Source organism: Anolis sagrei, chromosome Y (assembly GCF_037176765.1).
Source record: "Anolis sagrei isolate rAnoSag1 chromosome Y, rAnoSag1.mat, whole genome shotgun sequence".
In the NCBI taxonomy this organism is placed as follows: Eukaryota; Metazoa; Chordata; class Lepidosauria; order Squamata; family Dactyloidae; genus Anolis; species Anolis sagrei.
The window spans coordinates 419,396-445,586 of NC_090035.1; the positions used below are offsets into that span (position 1 = coordinate 419,396).

The 26,191-nt window shown below is 41.9% G+C and overlaps 1 protein-coding gene across 2 annotated transcripts in view; it reads left to right on the forward strand.

Annotated features, from left to right (window-relative positions):
* Positions 1–372: 372 nt before the first annotated feature.
* The window catches only part of LOC137095543 (transformation/transcription domain-associated protein-like), a 216,632-nt gene continuing 190,813 nt past the window's right edge, over positions 373–26,191 (forward strand). For both annotated transcript variants that reach the window (XM_067462324.1, XM_067462325.1), the window contains exons 1-15: positions 373–576; positions 877–1,061; positions 3,613–3,662; positions 5,179–5,289; positions 6,125–6,229; positions 8,149–8,232; positions 8,719–8,775; positions 9,048–9,173; positions 11,678–11,755; positions 11,941–12,029; positions 15,020–15,116; positions 18,391–18,529; positions 18,793–18,871; positions 22,917–23,151; positions 25,840–26,173. In XM_067462324.1, coding sequence (XP_067318425.1) covers positions 959–1,061; positions 3,613–3,662; positions 5,179–5,289; positions 6,125–6,229; positions 8,149–8,232; positions 8,719–8,775; positions 9,048–9,173; positions 11,678–11,755; positions 11,941–12,029; positions 15,020–15,116; positions 18,391–18,529; positions 18,793–18,871; positions 22,917–23,151; positions 25,840–26,173 — 1,687 coding nt within the window. In that variant the 5' untranslated portion in view covers positions 373–576; positions 877–958. The remainder of the gene's footprint in view (positions 577–876; positions 1,062–3,612; positions 3,663–5,178; positions 5,290–6,124; positions 6,230–8,148; positions 8,233–8,718; positions 8,776–9,047; positions 9,174–11,677; positions 11,756–11,940; positions 12,030–15,019; positions 15,117–18,390; positions 18,530–18,792; positions 18,872–22,916; positions 23,152–25,839; positions 26,174–26,191) is intronic.

Genomic DNA, 26,191 nt, shown 5'->3' on the forward strand with positions numbered 1-26,191 from the left:
AATATAATATAATATAATAATATAATATAATTATATATATATAATATAATATAATAAGTAAATATAATATACATATATAATATATAATAATATAATATAATAATATAATATAACATATATATATATATATATAATATATATATATAATATAATAAGTAAATATAATATAATATGATAAATAAATAATAAAATAATTAAATATTATAAATTGCAAATATAATAATATATTATACGAGATGCCTACCTCACAACAGAGAGTATGATCCTAGAGAGGAAGACCTGCTGAGAACCGGAAGCGTGCGGCGTCCTCCCTCTTCCTAGCGTGGCGCGCCTCTATGGAGGAAAAGGCGTGGCCGGAAGTGGAGTAGCGGAGCACTTCCGCCGCGGGGCGGGGCCCGAGAGGCAGGCGAGGCGGGCGGGCGCCGCGGAGAAGACAAGAGAGAGAAGAGAGTGGAGAAGAAAGAGAGGCGAGAGCGGCCAGGCTTGGCCTTCCCGAAAGAGCACAGAAGGCGAGAGAGAGAGAAAGAGGAGGCGTGGCTTAGGAGCAGAGGGGGCGTGGCCAGCCCAGGCCGAGAGGTGGGCGGGGCCTCTTCGGCGGGCGCTGGGAAGGCCGGCGCTGATTGGCCGTTGGCACAGTGGGCGGGCCCTCAGGAGGAGGAGGATGGGGATGCTCCTGACATGCCTTCCTAGAGCGGGCCTGGCCCAACTTGGGCCCTCCTTCCTTCCCTGTAGGCCGCTCTAGGCCTCACAACAAACTCACAGATCCTCATTCATTGCTGTGCAAGGGAGCTGCCTGGACTGGTCTGAAACCGCATTAGGTGTCCAGTGTGGACGGGGCCCGAACCCTCCATAATTGTGGCCTTTCTTTTTCCTCAGGCAGGCCAGGAGATTCATCCTTTATTGATCCAAGAGGCTTTCATCCTTTATTGATCCCTTGGCATTGGCATTGGCGGCGGAGATGGCGGCGTTTGTGTCGACGCAGGGCCCGACGGTGGTGGACCAGACCACGCTCATGAAGAAGTACCTCCAGTTCGTGGCCGCCCTCACCGACGTCAACACACGTGAGTCCACACCACCACCTCACAAAGACTCCCAACACTACTCCTTACGTACATCGTTCACATTCCTTGTACATGATGTAGAATGACGTTTCCCCCTGACTCCTATGTTGTTTGAGGGTGTAGGGGGGTCTGCATAACATGTGGCCAGATCTGGGACTATCCTGACTCAGACTCCCACTTTAGAAGCCAGCCAGGACTTGGTAGTGTCAGTCACACAAAGACTCCCACTACTAGTTGTTATATAGATCATTCACATTCCTTGTAGATGACGTAGTATGAAGTTTCCACCTGACTCCTATGTGTGTCCGACTCTGGGACTCTGATCTGGGACTATCCACACTCAGACTCCATTTTACAAGTCAGCCAGGATATTCAATATGACGTACATCATTCACATTCCTTGTAGATGATGTAGAATGATGTTTCCCCCTGACTCCTATGTTGTTTGAGGGTGTAGGGGGGTCTGCACAACATGTGGCCAGATCTGGGACTATCCTGACTCAGACTCCCACTTTAGAAGCCAGCCAGAACTTGGTAGTGTCAGTCACACAAAGACTCCCACTACTAGTTGTTATATAGATCATTCACATTCCTTGTAGATGACGTAGTATGAAGTTTCCACCTGACTCCTATGTGTGTCCGACTCTGGGACTCTAATCTGGGACTATCCACACTCAGACTCCATTTTACAAGTCAGTACAATTTGGAAATCAGCCATGATATTCAGTATTACGTACATCGTTCACATTCCTTGTAGATGATGTAGTATGAAGTTTCCCCCTGACTCCTATGTGTGTCCAACTCTGGGACTCTGATCTGGGACTATCCACACTCAGACTCCATTTTAGAAGTCAGTACAATTAGAAGTCAACCAGGATAGTATGCATTTGGTAGTGTCAGTCTGCTGCCATGTATAGGAAAAACTGAAGGTTTCCCCTTTATCCTAAGACTAGTCATGTGTCTGACTCTGGGACTATCCGCACTTAGACTCCATTTTAGAAATCAGTACAATTTAGAAGTCAACCAGGATAGTATGCATTTGGTAGTGTCAGTCTGCTGCTGTGTATAGGTAAAGGTGAAGGTTTCCCCTTAACGTTAAGCCTAGTATTGTGTAAGACTCTACGACTCTGATCTGGGACTATCCACACTCAGACTCCATTTTACAAGTCAGTACAATTTAGAAATCAGCCAGGATATTCAGTATTTTAGCTGGCTAAAATATTTATAAAATAGTGGCAGAAATGTCCAACTCTGTGACTCTGATCTGGGACTATCCACACTCAGACTCCATTTTAGAAACCAGACAGCTCTAATGTCTGGGAGCAGGACGTGTGGAAAAGATCTTGGAGGCCTCGTGGACAGGAAGGGGAACATGAGCCAACAATGTGATGTGGCGGCAAAAAAAGCCAATGGGATGTTGGCCTGCATCAAGAGGAGCCTAGTGTCTAGATCTAGGGAAGTCATGCTCCCCATGCTCTATTCCGCGTTGGTTAGACCACTTTACCTGGAATATTGTCTCCAATTCTGGGCACCACAATTCAAGAGAGATATTGACTCTAAGCTGGAATGTGTCCAGAGGAGGGCGACTAAAATGATCAAGAGTCTGGAGAACAAGCCCTATGAGGAGCGGCTTAAGGAGCTGGGCATGTTTAGCCTGAAGAAGAGAAGGCTGAGAGGAGATATGATAGCCATGAGAGGATTTCATAGGGAGGAGGGAGCAGATCAAGGGTCTGGAGAACAAGCCCTATGAGGAGTGGCTTAAGGAGCTGGGCATGTTCAGCCTGAAGAAGAGAAGGCTGAGAGGAGACATGATGAGGGCCATGGATAAATATGTGAGGGGATTTCATAGGGAGGAGGGAGCAAGCTTGAAGATTGCCAGCGTGGGAGCTTGCCTAATGTCTCTGGGGAGTGAATTCCAGAGCTGGGGGGGGGGGGGCACCACAGAGAAGGCCCTGTCTCTCGTTATTTATTTATTATTATTTCTTTATTTATTTTGAGGTTTTATATACCGACCCTCTCACCTTCAAAGAGGGATTCGGACCGGTACACAACATGTGTTAACATACAAAGAATATACAATAACAACACAATGCCAACTCGTTCCCACAAGTTGCTCTTGCGATGCAGGCGGGAGCGAGAGAAGGGCCTCTCTGGAAGATTGAAGAGGTCGTGTGGGTTCGTAGATGGAGGTAGGAGGGTCCCAAACTTGTCAGGGCTTGGTAGGTCAAGACCTGCACCTTGAATTGGGCCCAGAAGTGATGAGTCCAGGAGGACACCCAAGCTGTGGACCTGTGACTTCAGGGGGAGCGGGACCTGAGATTTGAATAAAGAAGCAGAATGATGAGAAGCCTTCTCTTGAACCCGAGTGTGTGTGTGTGGGGATGGATGAGTGTGAACGAGTGAATGGGCGCCGCGTCTGGTGGGCTTGGCCTTCTGGGTGATGAGAGCCAAACTGATAAGACCTGACTGCTTCTTTGGGAGGGAGGTTGCACTAGAGGAGCGGGATCTCGTTATAAGCCTCGTTACAGCCGTTTCTCGTTCTGTTTTGCAGCCGACGAAACCAAACTGAAGATGATGCAAGAAGTCAGTGAAAATTTCGAGGTAGGAATGGCTGGAGTGCCATTTTTTACGAACCATTCGTAAAAATATTTGCTAAAATATTCATAAAATATTGGTGTGAATATTCATTGAAATATTCACAAAATTGTTCATAAAATATTTGCTAAAATATTCATAAAATATTGGTATGGATATTCGTTGAAATATTCCCAGAATTGTTCATAAAATACTTGCTAAAATATTCATAAAATATTGGTATTCATAAAAATATTTGCTAAAATATTCATAAAATATTGGTATGAATATCCGTTGAAATATTCACAAAATTGTTCATAAAAATATTTGTTAAAATATTCATAAAATAGTTGCAGACATATTCACGAAAGTATTTGCAGAAATAGTCAAAAATATTCATTAAAATATTTGCAACAGTATCCACAAAAACATTCATAAAAAAGGTTTGCAGAAGTATTCATCGCGCCCACACACACACACACACACACACACTGTATATACTCGATGATCGAGAATCTCGAGATGGACGAGATCGAAGGGAAACTCGAGATTCTGAGACCTAGTTAAGCCTAGTATAAGCCTAGTTTTTCAGCCCTTTTTTAGGCTGAAAAAGTCCTCCCTCAGATTATACTTGAATCAAGGTTATTTATTATTTTACTCTATTATTATTATTATTATTATTATTATTATTATCATTATCATTATTATTATTATTATTATTATAAAATTGTTCTGTGCGTAATGAGTTCCTTAAAAACAAAAGAACCAATGAATGAAATCACACCAAATTTGGCAACAAAACATCTCACAACACAAGGAGTGACCATCACTCAAAAAATTATGATTTTGTCATTTGGGAGTTGTAGTTGCTGGGATTTATAGTTCACCTACAATCAAAGAGCATTCTGAACTCCACCAACAACGGAATTGAACCAAACTTGGCACACAGTTCTCCCACGACCAACAGAAAATACTGGAAGGTTTTGGTGGGCAGTGTCCTTGAGTGTTGGAATTATAGTTCACCTCCATCCAGAGAACACTGTGGACTCAAATCATGATGGATCTGCACCAAACTTGACAGGAATACTCAATATGCCAAAATGTGAACACAGATGGAGTTTGGGAGAAATAGACCTTGACATTTGGGAGTTGTAGTTGCTGGGATTTGTAGTTCACCTACAATCACAGAGCATTCTGAATCCCACCAACGATAGAATTGGGCCAAACCTCCCACACAGAACCCCCATGTGGGCCACAGCAACGTGTGGCAGGGGACGGCTAGTTATCTATATATATAAAAATGCTCTGTGCGTCATGAGCACCTTAAAAACAAAAGAACCAATGAACGAAATCACACCAAATTTGGCAACAAAATGTCTCACAATACAAGGAGTGACCATCACTCAAAAAATTATGATTTTGTCATTTAGGAGTTGTAGTTGCTGGGGTTTGTAGTTCACCTACAATCACAGAGCAGTCTGAACCCCACCAATGATAGAATTATCATTATTATTATTATTAAAAGTCTCTGTTTCCCTTCCAGAACGTGACCTCCTCCCCGCAGTACTCCACCTTCCTGGAACACATCATCCCGCGCTTCCTCACCTTCCTCCAGGACGGAGAGGTCCAGTTCCTGCAGGAAAAGCCCGCACAGGTACCCCCCCCCCCGCCTTCAAAACCACAGGCGTTTCCCTTCCCACGTGGACTATAATTCTCAAATAATCCTGTCAAATAATTTATTTGTTTATTGACAATATTTATATTCCACCCTTCTCACCTTGGATGGGACTCAGGGCGGATCTCAATGTGCATATGCATTGTCTTTCGGGCAGCATAGGTCGACAGCAAGCTAGGCTAATGGCTGGAAGCTCGCTCTGACCCGGGTGGCACGCTGCTGGAAGGTTTTATGGCATCGTAAATAGCCTCCCTGCATAAAGCGGTCCCCAAATTTCCTACTGGAGAGATGCAACTGTCTTTCGGGCTGCATAGGTCGACAGCAAGCTAGGCGAATGGTCGGAAGCACACTCTGACCTGGGCTGCCTTTGATGGAGCACTTCCTCATTCTTTCACCCACTGCTGGAGAATTTTATGGTGTTGTAAATTAGTTAAATTAGCCTCCCTGCGTAAGTGATACCTAAATTTCCTAGTTGAGAGATGCAACTGTCTTTCAGACTGCATAGGTCGACAGCAAGCTAGGCTAATGGCCGGAAGCTCACTCCAACCCGGGCTGGCTTCGAACTCATGACCTCTCGGTCAGTACTGATTCAGTGCAGTGGGCTATCAGCAGTCCTGTGCTATCAATAAAAATAATGTTTCAAGACTCATTAGTAAAGAAAGAGGGGACGGTGAATTGTTTCTAAAGTTTTTCTAAAATATCGTATGGGAGTATTAACAAGAGTTGCTTTTCCATTAAGTAACTGCACCCATAAGGGAAACTTAATGGTTTTGTTGTTGTGGAACTCTTTCCTCCTCCTCTTCTTTCTCTGCAGCAACTCAGGAAATTAGTTCTGGAGATCATCCACCGGATCCCGACCAATGAGCACCTCCGCCCTCACACGAAGAACATCCTGTCCGTCATGTTCAGGTTTCTAGAGGTACGGTCCCTTTTTATTATGGGTTATTAAATGCCATTTCCTCATTGGTTCTATTATTTATTATTATTTATTTATTGGTTCTATCATTTAAAAAAGCATGGGAAAAGTTGATTAAACTGCCAATAATAATAATAATAATAATAATAATAATAATAAATTTATCTATCGAAATAAAAATGTCATGTTCGTTTGTGGGATTAACCACTGGACAAATTGACACCAAATTTGGACACTAAACCCCTAACAGACCAAGGAGTGTTCATTGCCCCCAAAATTACAAAAAAACAACAAAAAACACAGCAGAACGGACTTAAAAAGACCCCAAAATACACCATATATATATATGTATATATATACACACACACTCATGTACATATACACATGCACACATACATACACGTTTATATATATACCCAAGCACACACAAATATACACACACATCTACACACACATATTCATATATACATGCATGCACACATATATAAACACAAATATGCATATAGACAATCACACCTATACACAATATACATATACACATATAAACACACAAATGTACACATACATCTACATACACACACATATATACATATACACATGCACACATATCTAAACACAAATATGCATATATATATATATATACAATCACACCTATACACAATATACATATACACATAAATACACACACACACATCTACATGCACACACACATATATATATACATATACACATGCACACACAAATATACACATGCACACATATCTAAAAACACATATATGCATATAGATAATCACACCTATACACATATAAACACACAAATATACACACACGTACATCTACATACACACAAATATATACATATACACATGTACACACAAATATACACATGCACACATATATAAACACAAATATGCATATAGACAATCACACCTATATACAATATACATATACACATGTATATAAAATATGGACTGCATGTATATGAAATAATATGATTCTAATATATAATAACGTACCTGTAATATAATGTAATATAGTAAAATAATAATACTAATAAGATATAGAATATAATAATACAAAGAAACAACAATAATCTAAGGTTCCTCTGCCTTCCTGTTGCCTCAGCCCTGGTTCTTAACTAGGAGTCGTTTGTAAGTTGGATGTTTGTGACTCGGGGATGGACTGCATATAAATAAAATAATATGATTCTAATATATAATAACGTACCAGTAATATAATGTAATATAATAAAACAATAGTAATAAGATATAAAACAGTGGTTCACAACCTGGGGTCCCCAGGTGTTTTTGGCCTGCCACTCCCAGAAATCCCAGCCACTTTACCAGCTGTTAGGATTTCTGGGAGTTGAAGGCCAAAACATCTGGGGACCCACAGGTTGAGAACCACTGATATAGAATATAATAATACAAGGAAACAACAATAATCTATGTTTCCTCTGGCTTCATGTTGCCTCAGCCTCGGTTCTTAACTAGGAGTCGTTTGCAAGTCGGATATTTGTGACTCGGGGATGGACTGCATATAAATAAAAAAATATGATTCTAATATATAATAACGTACCTGTAATACAATGTAATATAATAAAATAATAATACAAAAAAGATGTAAAATATAATAATACAAATAAACAACAATAATCTATGATTTTTCTGCCTCCATGTTGCCTCAGTCCTGGTTCTTAACTAGGAGTCGTTTGCAAGTCAGATATTTGTGACTCGGGGATGGACTGCATGTATATAAAATAATATGAATCTAATATATAATAACGTACCAATAATGTAATATCGTAAAATAATAATACTAATAAGATATAGAATATAATAATACAAGGAAACAACAACTAGGAGTCGTTTGCAAGTCGGATGTGCCTCACCCCACCCTCTCCTTTTTCCCCGGATGTTTAGACGGAAAACGAAGAAAACGTCCTGATTTGCTTGAGAATCATCATCGAGCTGCACAAACAGTTCCGGCCACCCATCACCCAAGAGGTACGTGCCTTTCCTGCTGTGGGTGTGAAGTTGCGCTTTGCAATGTCCTTCGAATCCACACTTGCGCTGCGCATGCATTCCACTCACATGATAGAGAATTAGGGTTGAGTGGGGAGGAGCAGGAAGGCACGTTGATTCAGGGACGATGAAGAGAATTGATTGCAATGTATCGTTGAAGGTTTCATAGCTGGAATCACTGGGTTGTAAATTTTTCGGGCTGTCTGGCCATGTTTTAGAAGCATTCTCTCCTGATGTTTCGCCTGCATCTGTGGCAAGCACCCTCACAGGTTGTGAGGTTTATTGGAAACAAGGAAAATGGGAGTTGTATATCTGTGGAAAGTCCAGGGTGAGAGAAAGAAAGAACTCTTGTCTGTTGGAGTTAGCTGTGAATGTTTCAATTGGCCACCTTGATTATTAGCATTTGATGACCTGACAGTTGCTGTTGTTAACAGGCAATTTTCCTCTCTTTTTTTCCCTCCTGCACAGATTCATCATTTTTTGGATTTTGTGAAACAGATTTACAAAGAACTCCCCAAAGTCGTGGTAAGCGTTGCCGTTCTCGTATTACGGGAGTCGCTTTGAGGTCCATTCATTGTCTTGATGGGTCCAAGCAGGTTGTGGCTGGCTTTCCCATGGCTGTCCTTGCAAGGTTTGGTTGTTCTTCCCATGAGGACAACAGGGAAGTGGCTTGTGCTTCTCTGGGTTGTTTGCAGACCTTGCAATGCCAGCTGTGTGGATTATATGCTTGTGCGATAACTTAGGGACGCTTGAGCAGAAGACTATTCGTGACATTGACCTCCTTCTTTGTGTTGCAGAACCGATATTTTGAGAATCCGCAGGTGATCCCTGAAAACACGGTTCCCACCCCGGAGATGGTGGGCATGATCACCACCATTGTCGTGAAAGTCAACCCCGAGCGGGACGACAGCGAGACCAGGACGGTATGTGTCGCACAAGCAAGGACCGGAGGACCGGCCAGTGGAATCCGCCCGCAAAGTAGCCTTGGCCATTGCCAGGACGTGCATGTCAGGGGGGTCTGAATGTATATGAAATAAGATGATTCTAATATATAATAACATACCAGTAATATAATGTAATATAATAAAATAATAGTACTAATAAGATATAAAATATAATAATACAAGTAAACAACAATAGTCTATTATTCCTCTGCCTTCATGTTGCCTCAGCCCTGGTTCTTAACTAGGAGTAGTTTACAAGTCGGATGTTTGTGACTCGGGGATGGACTGCATATAAATAAAATAATATGATTCTAATGTATAATAACGTACCGGTAATATAATGTAGTATAATAAAATAATAGTACTAGTAAGATATAGAATATAATAATCCAAAGAAACAACACTAATCTATGATTCCTCTGCCTTCCTGTTGCATTGTACAATATCAGTATTAAATATTATTATATTGTACTATACTGTTATATTTTAATATTATTAGTAATGTTACATGTAATATAAAATATATAATTATAATATTGTATTATTAGTATTATATTACATTATAATATTATAAATTTTATATGTATATCTATATTTATATATAAATGCTCTGTGCATAATGAGTACCTTAAAAACAAAAGAACCAATGAACGAAATAACACCAAATTTGGCAACAAAACATCTCACAACACAAGGAGTGACCATCACTCAAAAATTATGATTTTGTCATTTGGGAGTTGTAGTTGCTGGGATTTGTAGTTCACCTGCAATGAAAGAGCATTGTGAACCCCACCAACGATGGAATTGAACCAAATTTGGCACACAGTTCTCCCATGACCAACAGAAAATACTGGAAGGGTTTGGTGGGCATTGACCTTGAGTTTGGGAGTTGTAGTTCACCTGCATCCAGAGATCACTGTGGACTCAAACAATGATGAATCTGGACCAAACTTGGCATGGATACTCAATATACCCAAATGTGAACACTGGTAGAGTTTAGGGAAAATAGAATCTTGGCATTTAGGAGTTGTAGTTGCTGGGATTTATAGTTCTCCTACAATCTCAGAGCATTCTGAACTCAACCAATGATGGAATTGAATCAAACTTGGCACACAGGACCCCCATGAAACACTAGAAGTGTTTGGTGGGCATTGATGTTGAGTTTGGGAGTTGTAGTTCACCTACATCCAGAGATCACTGTGGACTCCAACAATGATGGATCTGGACCAAACTCTACACGAATACTCAATATGCCCAAATGTGAACACTGGTGGAGTTTGGGGAAAATAGAATCTTGGCATTTGGGAGTTGTAGTTGCTGGGATTTGTAGTTCACCTACAATCACAGAGCATTCTGAGTCGCCCCCGGGCTGAGAACAGCGGTATATAAGTATAGTAAAGTAAATAAATAAATAAATAAATAAACACCATGAACGATAGAAATAGGCCAAATCTCCCACACAGAACCCCCATGAAACACTAGAAGGGTTTGGTGGGCATTGATGTTGAGTTTGGGAGTTGTAGTTCACCTACATTGAGAGATCACTGAGGACTGAAACAATGATGAATCTGGACCAAACTCTACACGAATACTCAATATGCCCAAATGTGAACACTGGTGGAGTTTGGGGAAAATACAATCTTGGCATTTGGGAGTTGTAGTTGCTGGGATTTGTAGTTCACCTACAATCAAAGAGCATTCTGAACCCCACCAACGATAGAATTGAACCAAACTTGGCACTCAGTTCTCCCATGACCAACAGAAAATACTGGAAGAGTTTGGTGGGCAGTGTCCTTTGGTTTTGGAATTGTAGTTCACCTCCATCCAGAGATCACTGTGGACTCAAACAATGATGGATCTGGACCAAACTTGGCACGAATTTTCAATATGCCCAGATGTGAACACTGTTGGAGTTTGGGGAAAATAGAATCTTGACATTTGGGAGTTGTTGTTGCTGGGATTTGTAGTTCACCTACAATCAAAGAGCATTCTGAACTCAACCAATGATGGAATTGAATCAAAGTTGGCACACAGGACTCCCATGAAACACTAGAAGTGTTTGGTGGGCATTGATGTTGAGTTTGCGAGTTGTAGTTTACCTACATCCAGAGATCACTGTGGGCTCAAACAATGATGGATCTGGACCAAACTCTACAGGAATACTCAATATGCCCAAATGTGAACACTGGTGGAGTTTGGGGGAAAATAGAATCTTGGCATTTGGGAGTTGTAGTTGCTGGGATTTGTAGTACACTACAATCACAGAGCATTCTGAACCCCGCCAATGATAGAATTGGGCCAATTATATTCTTAGTAAATTTGGTAGTAGAGGGACCCATTGGCTTATACTGTGTTTGTATAGGAATAGGTGGAAAAAGTATAACCCAAGGCGCCGTCGTAAGTGAGATTCCCCATTTAAAAATGGGGTTCTTTGAGCAATGTTTGCCTTTGGAAAGAGACGGGGTTTGTTTTTGTCTCCGCAGCATTCGATCATCCCTCGCGGCTCGCTCTCCCTGAAGGTCCTGGCCGAACTGCCCATCATCGTCGTCCTCATGTATCAGGTCAGCAGTCCGTCCTCCCTTTCCCACCAAACTCTATGTATTGTTTGTTTACGTGTAGATGCAAGTGTTGGGGTGCAAAATATTGGGTTTGCTTACAGTTCTGATTGGCTCTGAAATGGCTAAAGGGGAAAAAGGGGTTTGTTTTGCTCAGCCTGACACTGACTTACGTTGTGGTCTTCCTTCAGCTATACAAACTCAACATCCATAACGTGGTGGCCGAATTTGTGCCCTTGATCATGAATACGATTATCATCCAGGTGTCCACGCAAGCAAGGTAAGGCGGTGGAACGAAGTCACTTGATACTCTTGTTATTGTGTACTTGCCATCCCCTGCCACGCATTGCTGTGGCCCACACTGTGTATACGTTTTGTGTGTGTGTACATATATATCTGTGTATATATGTGTGTTTGCATATATATATATATAGTAAGGTAATGCTCAAGATCCTGCAAGGAAGACTCCAGCAATACATGGAGCGAGAGTTGCCAGATGTTCAAGCTGGGTTTAGAAAAGGCAGAGGAACCAGAGACCAGATTGCCAATATCCGGAGGCTGGAGAATGGAGGAAGGCAGGGAGTTTCAGAAAAACATCTATTTCTGCTTCATTGACTATTCTAAAGCCTTTGACTGTGTGGATCATAATAAATTGTGGCAAGTTCTTGGTGGGATGGGCATCCCAAGCCACCTTCCCTCTCTCCTGAGGAATCTGTACAAGGACCAAGTAGCAACAGTCAGAACTGACCACGGAACAACAGACTGGTTCAAGATTGGGAAAGGCGTCCGGCAAGGCTGCATCCTCTCACCCAACCTCTTTAACTTGTATGCAGAACACATCATGCGAGGATGTGCGGGGCTTGAGGAATGCAAAGCTGGGGTGAAAATGGCTGGAAGAAACATTAACAACCTCAGATATGCAGATGACACCACTCTGATGGCCGAAAGCGAGGAGGAGCTGAGGAGCCTTCTAATCAAGGTGGAAGAAGGAAGCGCAAAAGCCGGGTTGCAGCTAAACATCAAAAAAACCAAGATTATGGCAACAAGAATGATTGACAACTGGAAAATAGAGGGAGAAACCGTGGAGGCCGTGACAGGGTTTGTATTTCTAGGTGCAAAGATTACTGCAGATGCAGACTGTGGCCAGGAAATCAGAAGACGCTTCCTTCTTGGGAGGAGAGCAAGGTCCAGTCTCGATAAAATAGTGAAGAGTAGAGACATCAGACTGGCAACCAAGATCCATTGCCTAGTCAAAGCCATGGTCTTCCCTGTAGTCACCTACGGATGTGAGAGCTGGACCTTAGGGAAGGCTGAGCGAAGGAAGATAGATGCTTTTGAGCTGTGGTGTTGGAGGAAAGTGCTGAGAGTGCCTTGGACTGCGAGAAGATCCAACCAGTCCATCCTCCAGGAAAGAAAGCCCGACTAAAGCTCATTGGAGGGAAGGAGACTAGAGACAAAGTTGAAGTCCTTTGAATGCCACATCATGAGGAGACAGCAAAGCCTAGAGAAGGGAATGATGCTGGGGAAAGTGGAAGGCAAAAGGAAGAGGGGCCGACCAAGGGCAAGATGGATGGACGGCATCCTTGAAGTGACTGGACTGACCTTGAGGGAGCTGGGGGTGGTAACGGCCGACAGGGAGCTCTGGCATAGGCTGGTCCATGAGGTCACGAAGAGTCGGAGACGACTGAACGAATGAACAACAACATATATATATATGTGGGTGTATATATGTGTGTATATATTTGTGTATTTGTGTGTTTATATGTGTACATGCATATTGTATAGATGTGTATATATTTGTTCTTAAGCTAACAACAACAACAACAACATAAAAAGACATGCCTCCATTCCTAAGCTGCCTGGGGCAATCTTTTGTTGGAAGGTGATTAGATGTCCCTGAGTGTTTTCCCTCTGCTGTTTTTCTGTTTTTAGAGGTTTTTTTTAAATACTGGTAGCCAGGCTATCAAATGCTAATCAAGGTGGCCAGTTGAAACATTCACACCCAGCTCCAGCAGACAAGAGTTCTTTGTCCCACCCTGGTCATCATTCCACAGATATATAAACGCTATTTTCCCAAGTTCCAACAGACCTCACAACTGGGTTGTTGTAGGTTTTTTCGGGCTATATGGCCATGTTCTAGAGGCATTCTCTCCTGACGTTTCGCCTGCATCTATGGCAAGCATCCTCAGAGGTAGTGGGGTCTGTTGGAACTAGGAAAAAGGGTTTATATATCTGTGGAATAATGACTAGGGTGGGACAAAGAACTCTTGTCTGCTGGAGCTGGGTATGAATGTTTCAACTGACCACTTGATTAGCATTTGATGGCCTGGCAGTGTCTAGAGCAATCTTTTGTTGAGAGGTGATTAGATGTCCCTGATTGTTTTCCCTCTGCTGTTTCAATTTTAGACTTTTTTTTAATACTGGTAGCCAGGCTATCAAATGCTAATCAAGGTGGTCAGTTGAAACATTCACACCCAGCTCCAGCAGACAAGAGTCCTTTGTCCCTCCCTGCCACCGTATTAATGATAATCAGGCTGAGGTAATATTGAGAAGTTGATCTGTGAACACACCCTGTGCCACTATAGTTTCTTAGAGGCTGTTAAAAGCTAACTCGAATAAGGCTTTGACCACAAAAGGTATGCACACTGAGGCTGGAATAAGTTGATAAAAATAATAAGAACGTTTATTGAACAGGCTTGAATAATTCAGGTACAAATGCTTAATGGTTTCAGTAAAATACTGAAAAAAGCTTGTGGTTGCGTTTGAGTAAAGATCTTAAAACTTCTGGGTTACAAGTCCTAAAAATTACTTCAGCAAATGAATCTCTGAAAGTACCCCCCAAAAATCTCCCTTAGGAATCTAGCCAAAACCCTGAACTAGCCTTCCTTAGGAAATGAACAGACCACTAACGGGGTACTGCTCCACAAAACAGTATTCTAGCTATCTCCTCAATAGCTACTCTGAATACCTCTCAAAAGACTAACCCAAACTTCTTTTTCAAATCCACTCGTTCTCACTAATGCCAAGATGGCGTCTCCCTGTCTCCCTTTCCTAAAGTGGATGCCGTGGCTTCGCCAGGCCCACTCCCTTAAGCTATCAGGCAGCTAGCTAAGGCGAGGGATTCATTACACAGGATTACACGAGAAACAAAACAACATTGGGACGCCCGTGTTTGGTTTAAGCGTTGCACTTTATCACAGCCAGGCTGTGCATGCATGCTCACCTTCTTGGTAAAGGCCGAACTAAACCACGCTTTGCTTCCATTTCCAGGCAGCACAAACTCTACAACAAAGAGCTGTATGCCGACTTCATTGCCGCACAGATAAAAACGTTGTCATTCTTGGCTTACATCATAAGGATTTATCAGGTAAGCAACAACGGAGATTGATATTCTGGCTCAGACGTGGGTGCAGCTACTGGAGAAGCAAAAAAAAGTTCTAAAATCCATCCAATTTTTCATTTTTCACTAGTTTATTTATTTGTCATGTTAGGGCAAGCAGTCGATTATATTACATTTCTAACAAAAACAAACGAACAGACAAAATACAAAATTTGTGAGTTTGGTAGTTGGTTAAATGTCCTTTGACCAGTATCTGGCCACTTGGAGTGCTTCCGGTGTTGCCGCAAGGAGGTCCTCCCTTGTGCATCATGTGGAAGAAGGGCTCAGGGTGCATTGCAGCAGGTGGTCAGTGGTTGGCTCTTCTCCGCACTCGCATGTCGTGGACTCCACTTTGTGGCCCCATTTCTTGAGGTTGGCTCTGCATCTCGTGGTGCCAGAGCGCAGTCTGTTCAGCGCCTTCCAAATCGCCCAGTCTTCTTCTGTGTGCCCAGGGGGGAGTCTCTCATTTGGTATCAATTCTGGGTTTGGGCCTGCCACTTTTGGACTCTCACTTGCTGAGGTGTTCCAGCGAGTGTCTGTGTAGATCTTAGAAAACTATGTCTTGATTTAAGTCGTTGACGTGCTGGCTGATACCCAAACAAGGGCTGAACTGGAGGTGTCTCTGCCTTGGTCCTTTCACTATTGGCTGCTACTTCCCGGTGGATGTCAGGTGGTGCAATACCGGCCAAGCAGTGTAATTTCTCCCGTGGTGTAGGGCGCAGACACCCCGTGATAATGCGGCATGTCTCATTAAGAGTCACATCCACTGTTTGAGCATGGTGAGATGTGTTCCACACTGGGCATGCGTACTCAGCAGCAGAGTAGCATAGCGCAAGGGCAGATGTCTTCACTGTATCTTGTTGTGATCCCCAGGTTGTGCCAGTCAGCTGTCGTATGATGTTGTTTCTAGCACCCATTTTTTGCTTGATGTTCAGGCAGTGCTTCTTGTAGGTCAGAGCACGGTCCAGAGTGACTCCCAGGTATGTGGGTGCACTGCAATGCTCCAGTGGGATGCCTTCCCAGGTCATAATCCTCAGAGCTTGGGATGCTTGTCTGTTCTTGAGATGAAAGCACATGTCTGTGTTTTAGATGGGTTGGGGATCAGCTGGTTTTCCCTGTAATAGGCAGTAAGGGCACCTAGCGCTTCGGAGAGCTTCTGTTCGGCCATCTCAAAGCTCCCTGCTTGAGCGGTGATGGCACGATCATCAGCATAGATGAAACTCTCTGTCCCTTCTGGCAGTGGCTGGTCATTTGTGTAGATGTTGAACATGGATGGATTTAAAAACAGGGCAGATGGGTGTTTTCCGGGACTGTGAGGCTTCAGGGAGGTCGAAGAGAGCAAGGAGCCTCAAGCATTTCATTGAATTTCTGCTGGTATTCAGTCTTCCTTCTGGTCAGAGATAATCCGAATTATAGTTGAGCCGACCTTGGAGGGCCATAGTTACTATTCCTCTGTGATATTGAAAGAAAACAAGCTTCTGCTAGGTTGTCAGTCAGCTGAGATATTAAATAATAGGTGCTTGGAATAAATGCTGCATTTCATCACATAATAGTTGCACCCCTTTTTGGAAGAAAGCGAGGGGGGAAGTCAGCTGAGATATTAAGTAATAGATGCTGTCAATATTCTCAAAATAGATAATTTCATCGCATAATAGTCGCACCCCCATTTTTTGCACAGAGGGAGGGGGGAAGTCAGCTATTAAATAATAGGTGCTTCCAGTATTCTCAAAATAGATATGATATTTCATCACATAATAGGCGCACCCGCCTTTTTTGCAAAAAAGGGAGGGGGAAAGTAGCTATTAAATAATAGGTTATTCCAGTATCCTCAGAATAGATGCTATATTTCATCGCACCCCCATTTTTTGCACAGAGGGAGGGGGGAAGTCAGCTATTAAAAAATAGGTGCTGCCAGTATTCTCAAAATAGATGCTATATTTCATTGCATAATAGTCGCACCCGTCCTTTTTTTGCAAAAAAGCGAGGGGAGGGGGTGGAGTCAGCTGAGATATTAAATAATAGATTCTGCTAATATTCTCAAAATAGATGCTATATTTCATCGCATAGTAGTCGCACCCCCCTTTTTTACGAAAAAGGGAAGGGGGAAGTGCCTCTATTATGTGGTGAAATACAGTATTTACTATGTCCTCCCAAACACATCTAATTATACATGGTCTTTTTCGACATTCTTTGTTCTGTGGTCACCCTAGGCAAATGTTTTGGACAAATGGTGTTCTCTAAACCTTGCATGCTTCTATATAGCCCTTCAGGTGTTTTGGACTTTAAGTCCCACAATTCCTGGTCTCAGGTCCTTTCCTTTTCCCCCTCAGCCACTTAAGCGGGAAAAGGAAAGGGCCTGAGGCCAGGAATTGTGGGACTTGAAGTCCAAAACACCTGGAGGGAAGGCCGAAGTTAGTCCATGCCTGATATAGCCTACACACAACAGTTCTGTGTCCCATGCTGACCTTTACGGCATGACTACAAAGGAGTTGTGACAGTGTGCATACCTGGAAGTAGGATTACATAAGGTATATTATCATCAGGATATTAAATAATAGATGCCGTAGATATTCTCAGAATATATTTTGCATTTCCTCATGTAATAGTCGCACCATATAATATAATAGTGTGCACCCCCCCACACTTTTACCTGGAAGTAGGATTACATAAGGTATATTATCGTCAGGATATTAAATAATAGATGCCATAGATAGTATCGGAATGTATTTTGCATTTCCTCACGTAACAGTCGCACCTTATAATAGTGTGCACCCACCACTTTTACCTGGAAGTAGGATTACATAAGGTATATTATCGTCAGGATATTAAATAATAGATGCCGTAGATAGTCTCTGAATATATTTTGCATTTCCTCGTGTAATAGTCGCACCATATAATAGTGTGTACCCCCCACTTTTACCTGGAAGTAGGATTACATAAGATATATTATCGTCAGGATATTAAATAATAGATGCCATAGATAGTCTCGGAATATATTTTGCATTTCCTCACGTAATAGTCGCACCATATAATAGTGTGCACTCCCCATTTTTACCTGGAAGTAGGATTACATAAGGTATATTATCATCAGGATATTAAATAATAGATGCCATAGATAGTCTGGGAATATATTTTGCATTTCCTCACGTAATAGTCGCACCATATAATAGTTGCACCCCCCACTTTTTTGCCATAAAAGGGGGAAGTGCATCTTTTATGAGGTGAAACACATTATTTACTTTGACCTTTTGCTTTCTGACAGGAATTGGTGGCAAAGTATTCGCAGCAGATGGTGAAGGGGATGCTGCAACTGCTGTCCAACTGTCCTGCCGAGACGGCTCACCTACGGAAGGAGCTCCTCATTGCGGCCAAGCACATCCTCACCACGGATTTGAGGAGCCGTACGTTATATGTTTTCCACTCTCGGGCACATTTATTTATTATTCATTAAAATTGTTAAAATATTTATTTACATCTCACTTTATATCCTAACAACATTGCAATGCATTAAAAGTAATTTAAATTACTAAAAGTAATTTAAATTGAATTATTATTATTATCATTTTACTTATTATTTATTTTTGTGCTGCTTTTCTCCCATAAAAAATTCAACAAAAGCTCATAAACCTTGTAACACTTTTTTTGTGTTTTTCCATAATTCCAGAGTTCATTCCCTGCATGGACAAGCTGTTTGATGAATCCATCCTCATTGGCTCCGGATACACGGCCCGTGAAACACTCAGGTCTGTATTGGAAATCGTTGGCTTGGTTTATTTGTTGTTTATTTATTTACAGTATTTGTATCCCGCTTTTCTCACCCCGAGGGGGACTCAAAGCGGTTTACACATAAGTAAGAGCAAAAATCCAATGCCAGTACAAACAATTACAATTATACACTAGAATTAGACATACTGTATATACTCAAGTATAAGCCTAGTTTTTCAGCACCTTTTTTAGGCTGAAAAAGCTTCTTTTACTCTGTTATTAGTATTATTTTATTACATGTATTATTTTACTCTATTATTATTATTATTATTATTATGTTTACATTATTTTTCTCTATTATTATTGTATTTATTATTTTGCTCTATTATTATTACATTTACAGTATTTTACCCTATTATTATTACTACATTATTTTAATCTATTATTATTATTACATTTACAGTATTTTACCCTATTATTATTACATTATTTTAATCTATTATTATTATTATTACATTTACAGTATTTTACCCTATTATTATTATTACATTATTTTAATCTAATTATTATTATTATTACATTTACAGTATCTTACCTTATTATTATTATTACATTATTTTAATCTATTATTATTATTATTACATTGACAGTATTTTACCCTATTATTATTATTACATTATTTTAATCTAATTATTATTATTATTATTATTATTATTATTATTATTATTACATTGACAGTATTTTACCCTATTATTATTATTATTATTATATTATTGTAATCTATTATTATTATTATTATTATTACATTGACAGTATTTTACCCTATTATTATTATTACATTATTGTAATCTATTATTATTATTATTATTATTATTATTATTACATTGACAGTATTTTACCCTAATATTATTATTACATTATTTTAATCTATTATTATTATTATTATTATTATTACATTGACAGTATTTTACCCTATTATTATTATTACATTATTTTAATCTATTATTATTATTATTATTACATTGACAGTATTTTACCCTATTATTATTATTACATTATTTTAATCTAATTATTATTATTATTATTATTATTATTATTACATTGACAGTATTTTACCCTATTATTATTATTATTATTATTACATTATTGTAATCTATTATTATTATTATTATTATTACATTGACAGTATTTTACCCTATTATTATTATTACATTATTGTAATCTATTATTATTATTATTATTATTATTATTATTACATTGACAATATTTTACCCTAATATTATTATTACATTATTTTAATCTATTATTATTATTATTATTATTATTACATTTACAGTATTTTACCCTATTATTATTATTACATTATTTTAATCTATTATTATTATTATTATTATTATTATTATTATATTTACAGTATTTTACCCTATTATTACTACATTTATTATTTTACTCTATAATTACTGTTTTATTGCATTTTTGTTATTTTACTATATTTTTTTTATTATTTTAAGAATAAGTACCTTTTCATTGAAGGAGGTTAGCATAATGGTTTCATCAGAGTTGGACAGTCTTATCTTAAATTACAGTTTTATGCAAATATTCAGAAACATTTAGCCTATTGATGCCTCAATTAATGTAATTTTTATTGGTATCTATTTTTATTTTGAAATTGACCCATAGAGGATGCATTTCCCACCTTCGGCTTATACTCGAGTCAATACGTTCTTCCAGTTTTTTGTGATAAAATTAGCTGCCTCGGCTTATATTCGGGTTGGCTTATACTCGAGTATATACGGTAAATCAAATTAAAACAAAACATCCACAAGCAATAAAACAATCATTAAAACAATAAAACAGTCCCGTCCGTCAAATCGCCATTCCAGTCATTGTCTTTCTGAAATGCTTCATACATTTACTTCTACTGCCCGAAGGCCTGGTCCCAAAACCATGATTTTAATTTTTTCCTAAAAGCCAGGAGGGAAGGATCAGATCTTACCTCATTTGGGAGTGTGTTCTATAGGCGGGGGGCCACAGCCGAGTAGGCCCTGTCTCTCGCCCCCGCCAGGCGCATCTGTGCTGTTGACGGGAGCAAGAGCAGGGCCTCCCCGGATGATCTTAGATTACGAGGTGGGACGTAGGAGTGGATGCGTTCGGACAAGGCAGCTGGGCTCGAACCGTATAGAGCTTTATAGATCAAAACCAACACTTTGAATGGGGCTCGGAGGTGGACCGGCAGCCAGTGGAGCTGGCATAGCAGGGGGTGGTATGCTCCCTGTATGTTGCCCCAGTTAGTAATCTGGCTGCCACCCGTTGGACTAGCTGAAGTTTCCGAACCATCTTCAAAGGCAGCCCCATGTAGAGCGCGTTGCAGTAATCTATTCGGGATATTGAATCCGTGCTGCGGATGTGCAAGGTTACACATGTATGTCAGCCTCTTGTGCATACAAATCATGCGTGGGCAAACTTGGGCTTTCTAGATGTGCAAGAAAGCTCATGCAGCGCTTGCCAGGCTACAACGCAGGTTATTTATTTCTCGTGTCAGGGCAACAAGTCAATTGTATTACATTTCTAACAGAACAAAACAAACAAACAAACAGACAAAACACAAAATTTGCGAGTTTGGTAGTTGATTAGATGTCCTTTGACCAGTCTCTGGTCCCTTGGAGTGCCTCTGGTGTTGCCGCAAGAAGGTCCTCCCTTGTGCATCAAGTGGCAGGGCTCAGGTTGCAGGGCAGCAGGTGGTCAGTGGTTTTCTCCTCTCCACACTCGCATGTCGTGGATTATTCCACTTTGTGGCCGCATTTCTGAAGGTTGGCTCTGCATCTCGTGGTGCCAGAGCGCAGTCTGTTCAGCGCCTTCCAAGTCGTCCAGTGCTCTATGTGCCCAGGGGGGAGTCTCTCATCTGGTATCAGCCATTGGTTTAGGTGCTGGGTTTGAGCCTGCCACTTTTGGACTCTCGCTTGCTGGGGTGTTCCAGCGAGTGTCTCTGTAGATCTTAGAAAACTATTTCTAGATTTAAGTCGTTGACGTGCTGACTGATATCCAAACAGTGGATGATGTCCCTGCCTTGGTCCTTTCACTATTGGCTGCTCCTTCCCGGCGGATGTCAGGTGGTGCAATGCCAGCTAAACAGTGTAATTTCTCCAGTGGAGTAGGGCGCAGACACCCCGTGATAATGCAGCATGTCTCATTCAGAGCCACATCCACTGTTTTAGTGTGGTGAGATGTGTTCCACACTGGGCATGTGTACTCAGCAGAAGAGTAGCACAGCGCAAGGGCAGATGTCTTCACTGTGTCTGGTTGTGATCCCCAGGTTGTGCCAGTCAGCTTTCGTATGATGTTGTTTCTAGCGCCCACTTTTTGCTTGATGTTCAGGCCGTGCTTCTTGTAGGTCAGAGCACGGTCCAGAGTGACTCCCAGGTATTTGGGTGTGCTGCAATGCTCCAGTGGGATTCCTTCCTTCCCAGGTAATGATCCTCAGAGCCCGAGATGCTTGTCTGTTCTTGAGATGAAAAGCACATGTCTGTGTTTTAGATGGGTTGTGAATCAGCTGGTTTTCCCTGGAACAGGCAGTAAGAGCACCTAGAGCTTTGGAGAGCTTCTGTTCAACCATCTCAAATCTCCCTGCTTGAGTGGTGATGGCACGATCATCCGCATAGATGAAGCTCTCTGTCCCTTCTGGCCGTGGCTGGCCATTTGTGTAGATGTTGAACATGGATGGAGCAAGCACGCTCCCCTGAGGCAGGCCGTTCTTCTGTTTCCGCCCTCTGCTTCTCTGGCCCTGGAACTCAACAAAGAAGCTCCTGTTTGGTAGCAGGTTTCCTATGAGGCGGGTGAAGTGGTCGTCCTTTGTGATCTTAGACATTTTTCTCAACACAGGTCATCCTATTTCTTTTTCCATACATCACTATTTGGGTGGAGGGCTGTGAAGTCAATAGTCTTAAAAATTTTTATACTACTTTCCTTATTATAGCAGATAATAACATTTGTGACTTTGGAGCGGTTTTAATAATATAAACGAATCAAACAAAAGATTGGAAATGATTTCCCACTGATGTGAACGGTCCACTTTCTCCCTCCCAGGCCCCTGGCCTACAGCACGTTGGCGGATCTGGTCCATCACGTCCGGCAGCACTTGCCGCTCAACGACCTCTCCCTGGCCGTCCAGTTGTTTGCCAAGAACATCGACGACGAGTCGTTGCCCAGCAGCATCCAGACCATGTCGTGCAAGCTCCTCTTGAACCTGGTGGACTGCATCCGCTCCAAGAGCGAGCAGGAGAACGGAAACGGGCGGGACATCCTCATGCGCATGTTGGAGGTACGGGGTGGTGGTTGTTGTTGTAGTTTTTAGTATATTTATTTATTTATACCTCGCTTTGTCTCTCCTGAAGGGGACTCAGAGTGGCTATGTATCTATTAGGGCTGTCCAACCACGGAAAAATTTGTTTCTAAAATAGATTCGTTTTTAGGGGTTTTTTGCGTTTCGTTATTTAAAAGAATTCTGAAATTTTTCTGTAAAAAAGTTCGATATTTACGAAATTTCGGAAATCACAAAATAATTACGAAGCAATTACAAATCGATTACGAATCGATTCGTTAATGGCGGACGCGATCGCGCAATACGCTAAAAAAACTTCTGAAGCTTCCCTCTCCCTCTGTTGTTGACTGTTGGTGTGATAATTATATTTTTTTTAACTGAGAAAACAAACAGCAACCCTAAAACTTGCACCAGACATGCGGAAATAATAATGAATCAATAACGAATCAATATCGAATCAATAACGAATCAATAACGAAATGAATTGGAAAAATTCGTTTAGTTTTTTAGATGCTCCAGAATGGTTCATTATCAATTCGTTATAAAAAAAATAACGAATTTTTAACGAATTACGAAATTAACGAACGAAACCGCCCAGCCATAGTATCTATTATTATTATTATTATTATTGTTGTTGTTGTTGTTGTTGTTGTTGTTGTAGATATTAACACATATATTCTCAGAGGGGAAAGTGAAAATACCAGTTCCCTTGAGAAAAGGCCTTGGGAAGATGAGGCAGTTTCGAGGGAATGTAGATTAGACCCGAGGACGAAGGGTGTGAAAAACAGGCAAACTAGATTTTCTCAGGGAGTTCAAGACAAGACCCAGAGATCCAGATGTGTGAGGCACGATGTCATGGGTGTCTTAGAGGGCTAAAATTAAGTGGTTTTGGATTCAGGCCTGTCAGGAGAGACAGTGTTGCTAATGGGGAATGGCCTCCTGTTTATGATTCCAAGTTCATGATCCTATATTGTCAAGATTCCTGTTTCATGTTCATGGTGGTGGTGGTGGTGGTGGTGGTTGTTGTTATTAGCTGTCCCCTGCCACACGTTACTGTGGCCCAGTCTGTGTATATGTCTTTTGTGTGTGTATATGTGTGTGTATATATTTGTGTATATGTGTGTTTGCGGGTATATATAGGTAGTTTTGCTCATGTGTTGTAATGCATTTTTTGGCTTTTTTTGGCTTTTTAAGTCTTTTCTGCTATGTTTTTCAGTGTTGTTATGAATGATGGTCACCAGTTGGCCTGATAGGTGTGTTGTGTCCAAATTTGGTATCCGTTCGTCCAGTGGTTTTTGAGTTATGTAAATCCCACAAACCAACATTACATTTTTATTTATATAGGATTATTATTATAGATATTATCACAGATATTCTCAGAGGATTTGTGATAAGACCCCGAGATCCAGGTGCATTAGGCATGATGTTATGGGTGTTTTAGAGGGCTTAAATTACGTGGTTTGCTTTCAGGCTTTTCAGAGGAGACAATGTTGCTAATGGGGATTGGTCTCCTGTTTATGATCCCAAGTTCATGGTTCCTGTATTGTCAAAATTCCTGTTTCATGTTCATGTTTATGCCTATGTACCAAGCATCAGCAGGCCAGGGAGGCAGGTCTTCCCTGCTGGACCTCAGGCCACCACACTCTCGGGGTCATAGAATCATAGAATCCAAGAGTTGGAAGAGACCTCCTGGGCCATCCAGTCCAACCCCATTCTGCCCAGAAGCAGGGATATTGCATTCAAATCACCCCTGACAGATGGCCATCCATCCTCTGCTTAAAAGCTTCCAAAGAAGGAGCCTCCACCACACTCTGGAGCAGAGAGTTCCACTGCTGAATGGCTCTCACAGTCAGGAAGTTCTTCCTCATGTTCAGATGGAATCTCCTCTCTTGTAGTTTGAAGCCATTGTTCCATTGCATCCTAGTCTCCAAGGAAGCAGAAAACAAGCTTGCTCCCGCTTCCTCCTCCCTGTGGCTTCCTCTCACGTATTTCTACATGGCTATCATATCTCCTCTCAGCCTTCTCTTCTTCAGGCTAAACATGCCCAGCTCCCCAAGCCGCTCCTCATAGGGCTTGTTCTCCAGACCCTTGATCATTTTAGTCGCCCTCCTCTGGACACATTCCAGCTTGTCAATATCTCTCTTCAATTGTGGTGCCCAGAATTGGACACAATATTCCAGGTGTGGTCTAACCAAAGCAGAATAGAGGGATAGCATTACTTCCCTGGATCTAGACCCTATGCTCCTATTGATGCCTGAGGCCAAAATCCCATTGGCAAGAGGTCAGCAGAGGCCAGGGAGGCAGGCTTTCCCTGCCGTGCCTCAGGACCCTGGAAATGTGGTGGCCTGTGGCGCGGCGGGGAAGGCCTGGCTTCCTGGCCTCCGTGGACACCAGAAGTGTGGCGGCCTGAGGAGTGGCAGGGAAGGCCTGCCTCCCTGGCCTGCTGATGCCTGTGTGGCTCCAGAGGCTCTGCCGGGGTCTGCGGAGGTCAGGGAGGCGGGCAGCGCCCTCGGGGTGGGCTGCGAGAAGGAGCGGCCGCACAAGCGCTCCAAGTCACGAAAGGGCAAGCGGAGGCGGTGGAGGGAGTTCCGGCCCACACACCAGCCTCCTTTTCTGAGGACGTAAAGTAGTGAGGGAATACTAATAGGCGTGACTACCCTCCGCTCCACCTTCTTGTGCTCCACGCAGGTCTTTGTCCTGAAGTTCCACACGATCGCCCGCTACCAGCTGTCCCTGATCTTCAAGAAGTGCAAGCCGCAGTCGGAGCTGGGGGCGGCGGAGGCGGCGGCCTTGCCGGGGGTCCCGCCGGGGGGAAGCTCCGCCCCCGCCCCCGCCCCCTCCCCGGCCCCTCCCTCCGCGGCCCCCCCTGCGGCCCCGGGCCCCTCCTTCGAGAAGCAAGGCGAGAAGGAGAAGGAGGACAAGCAGACCTTCCAAGTCACCGACTGCCGGAGCCTGGTCAAGACCCTGGTCTGTGGCGTCAAGACCATCACCTGGGGCATCACCTCCTGCAAAGCGCCCGGAGGTAAGGTCGCGTCCAAGC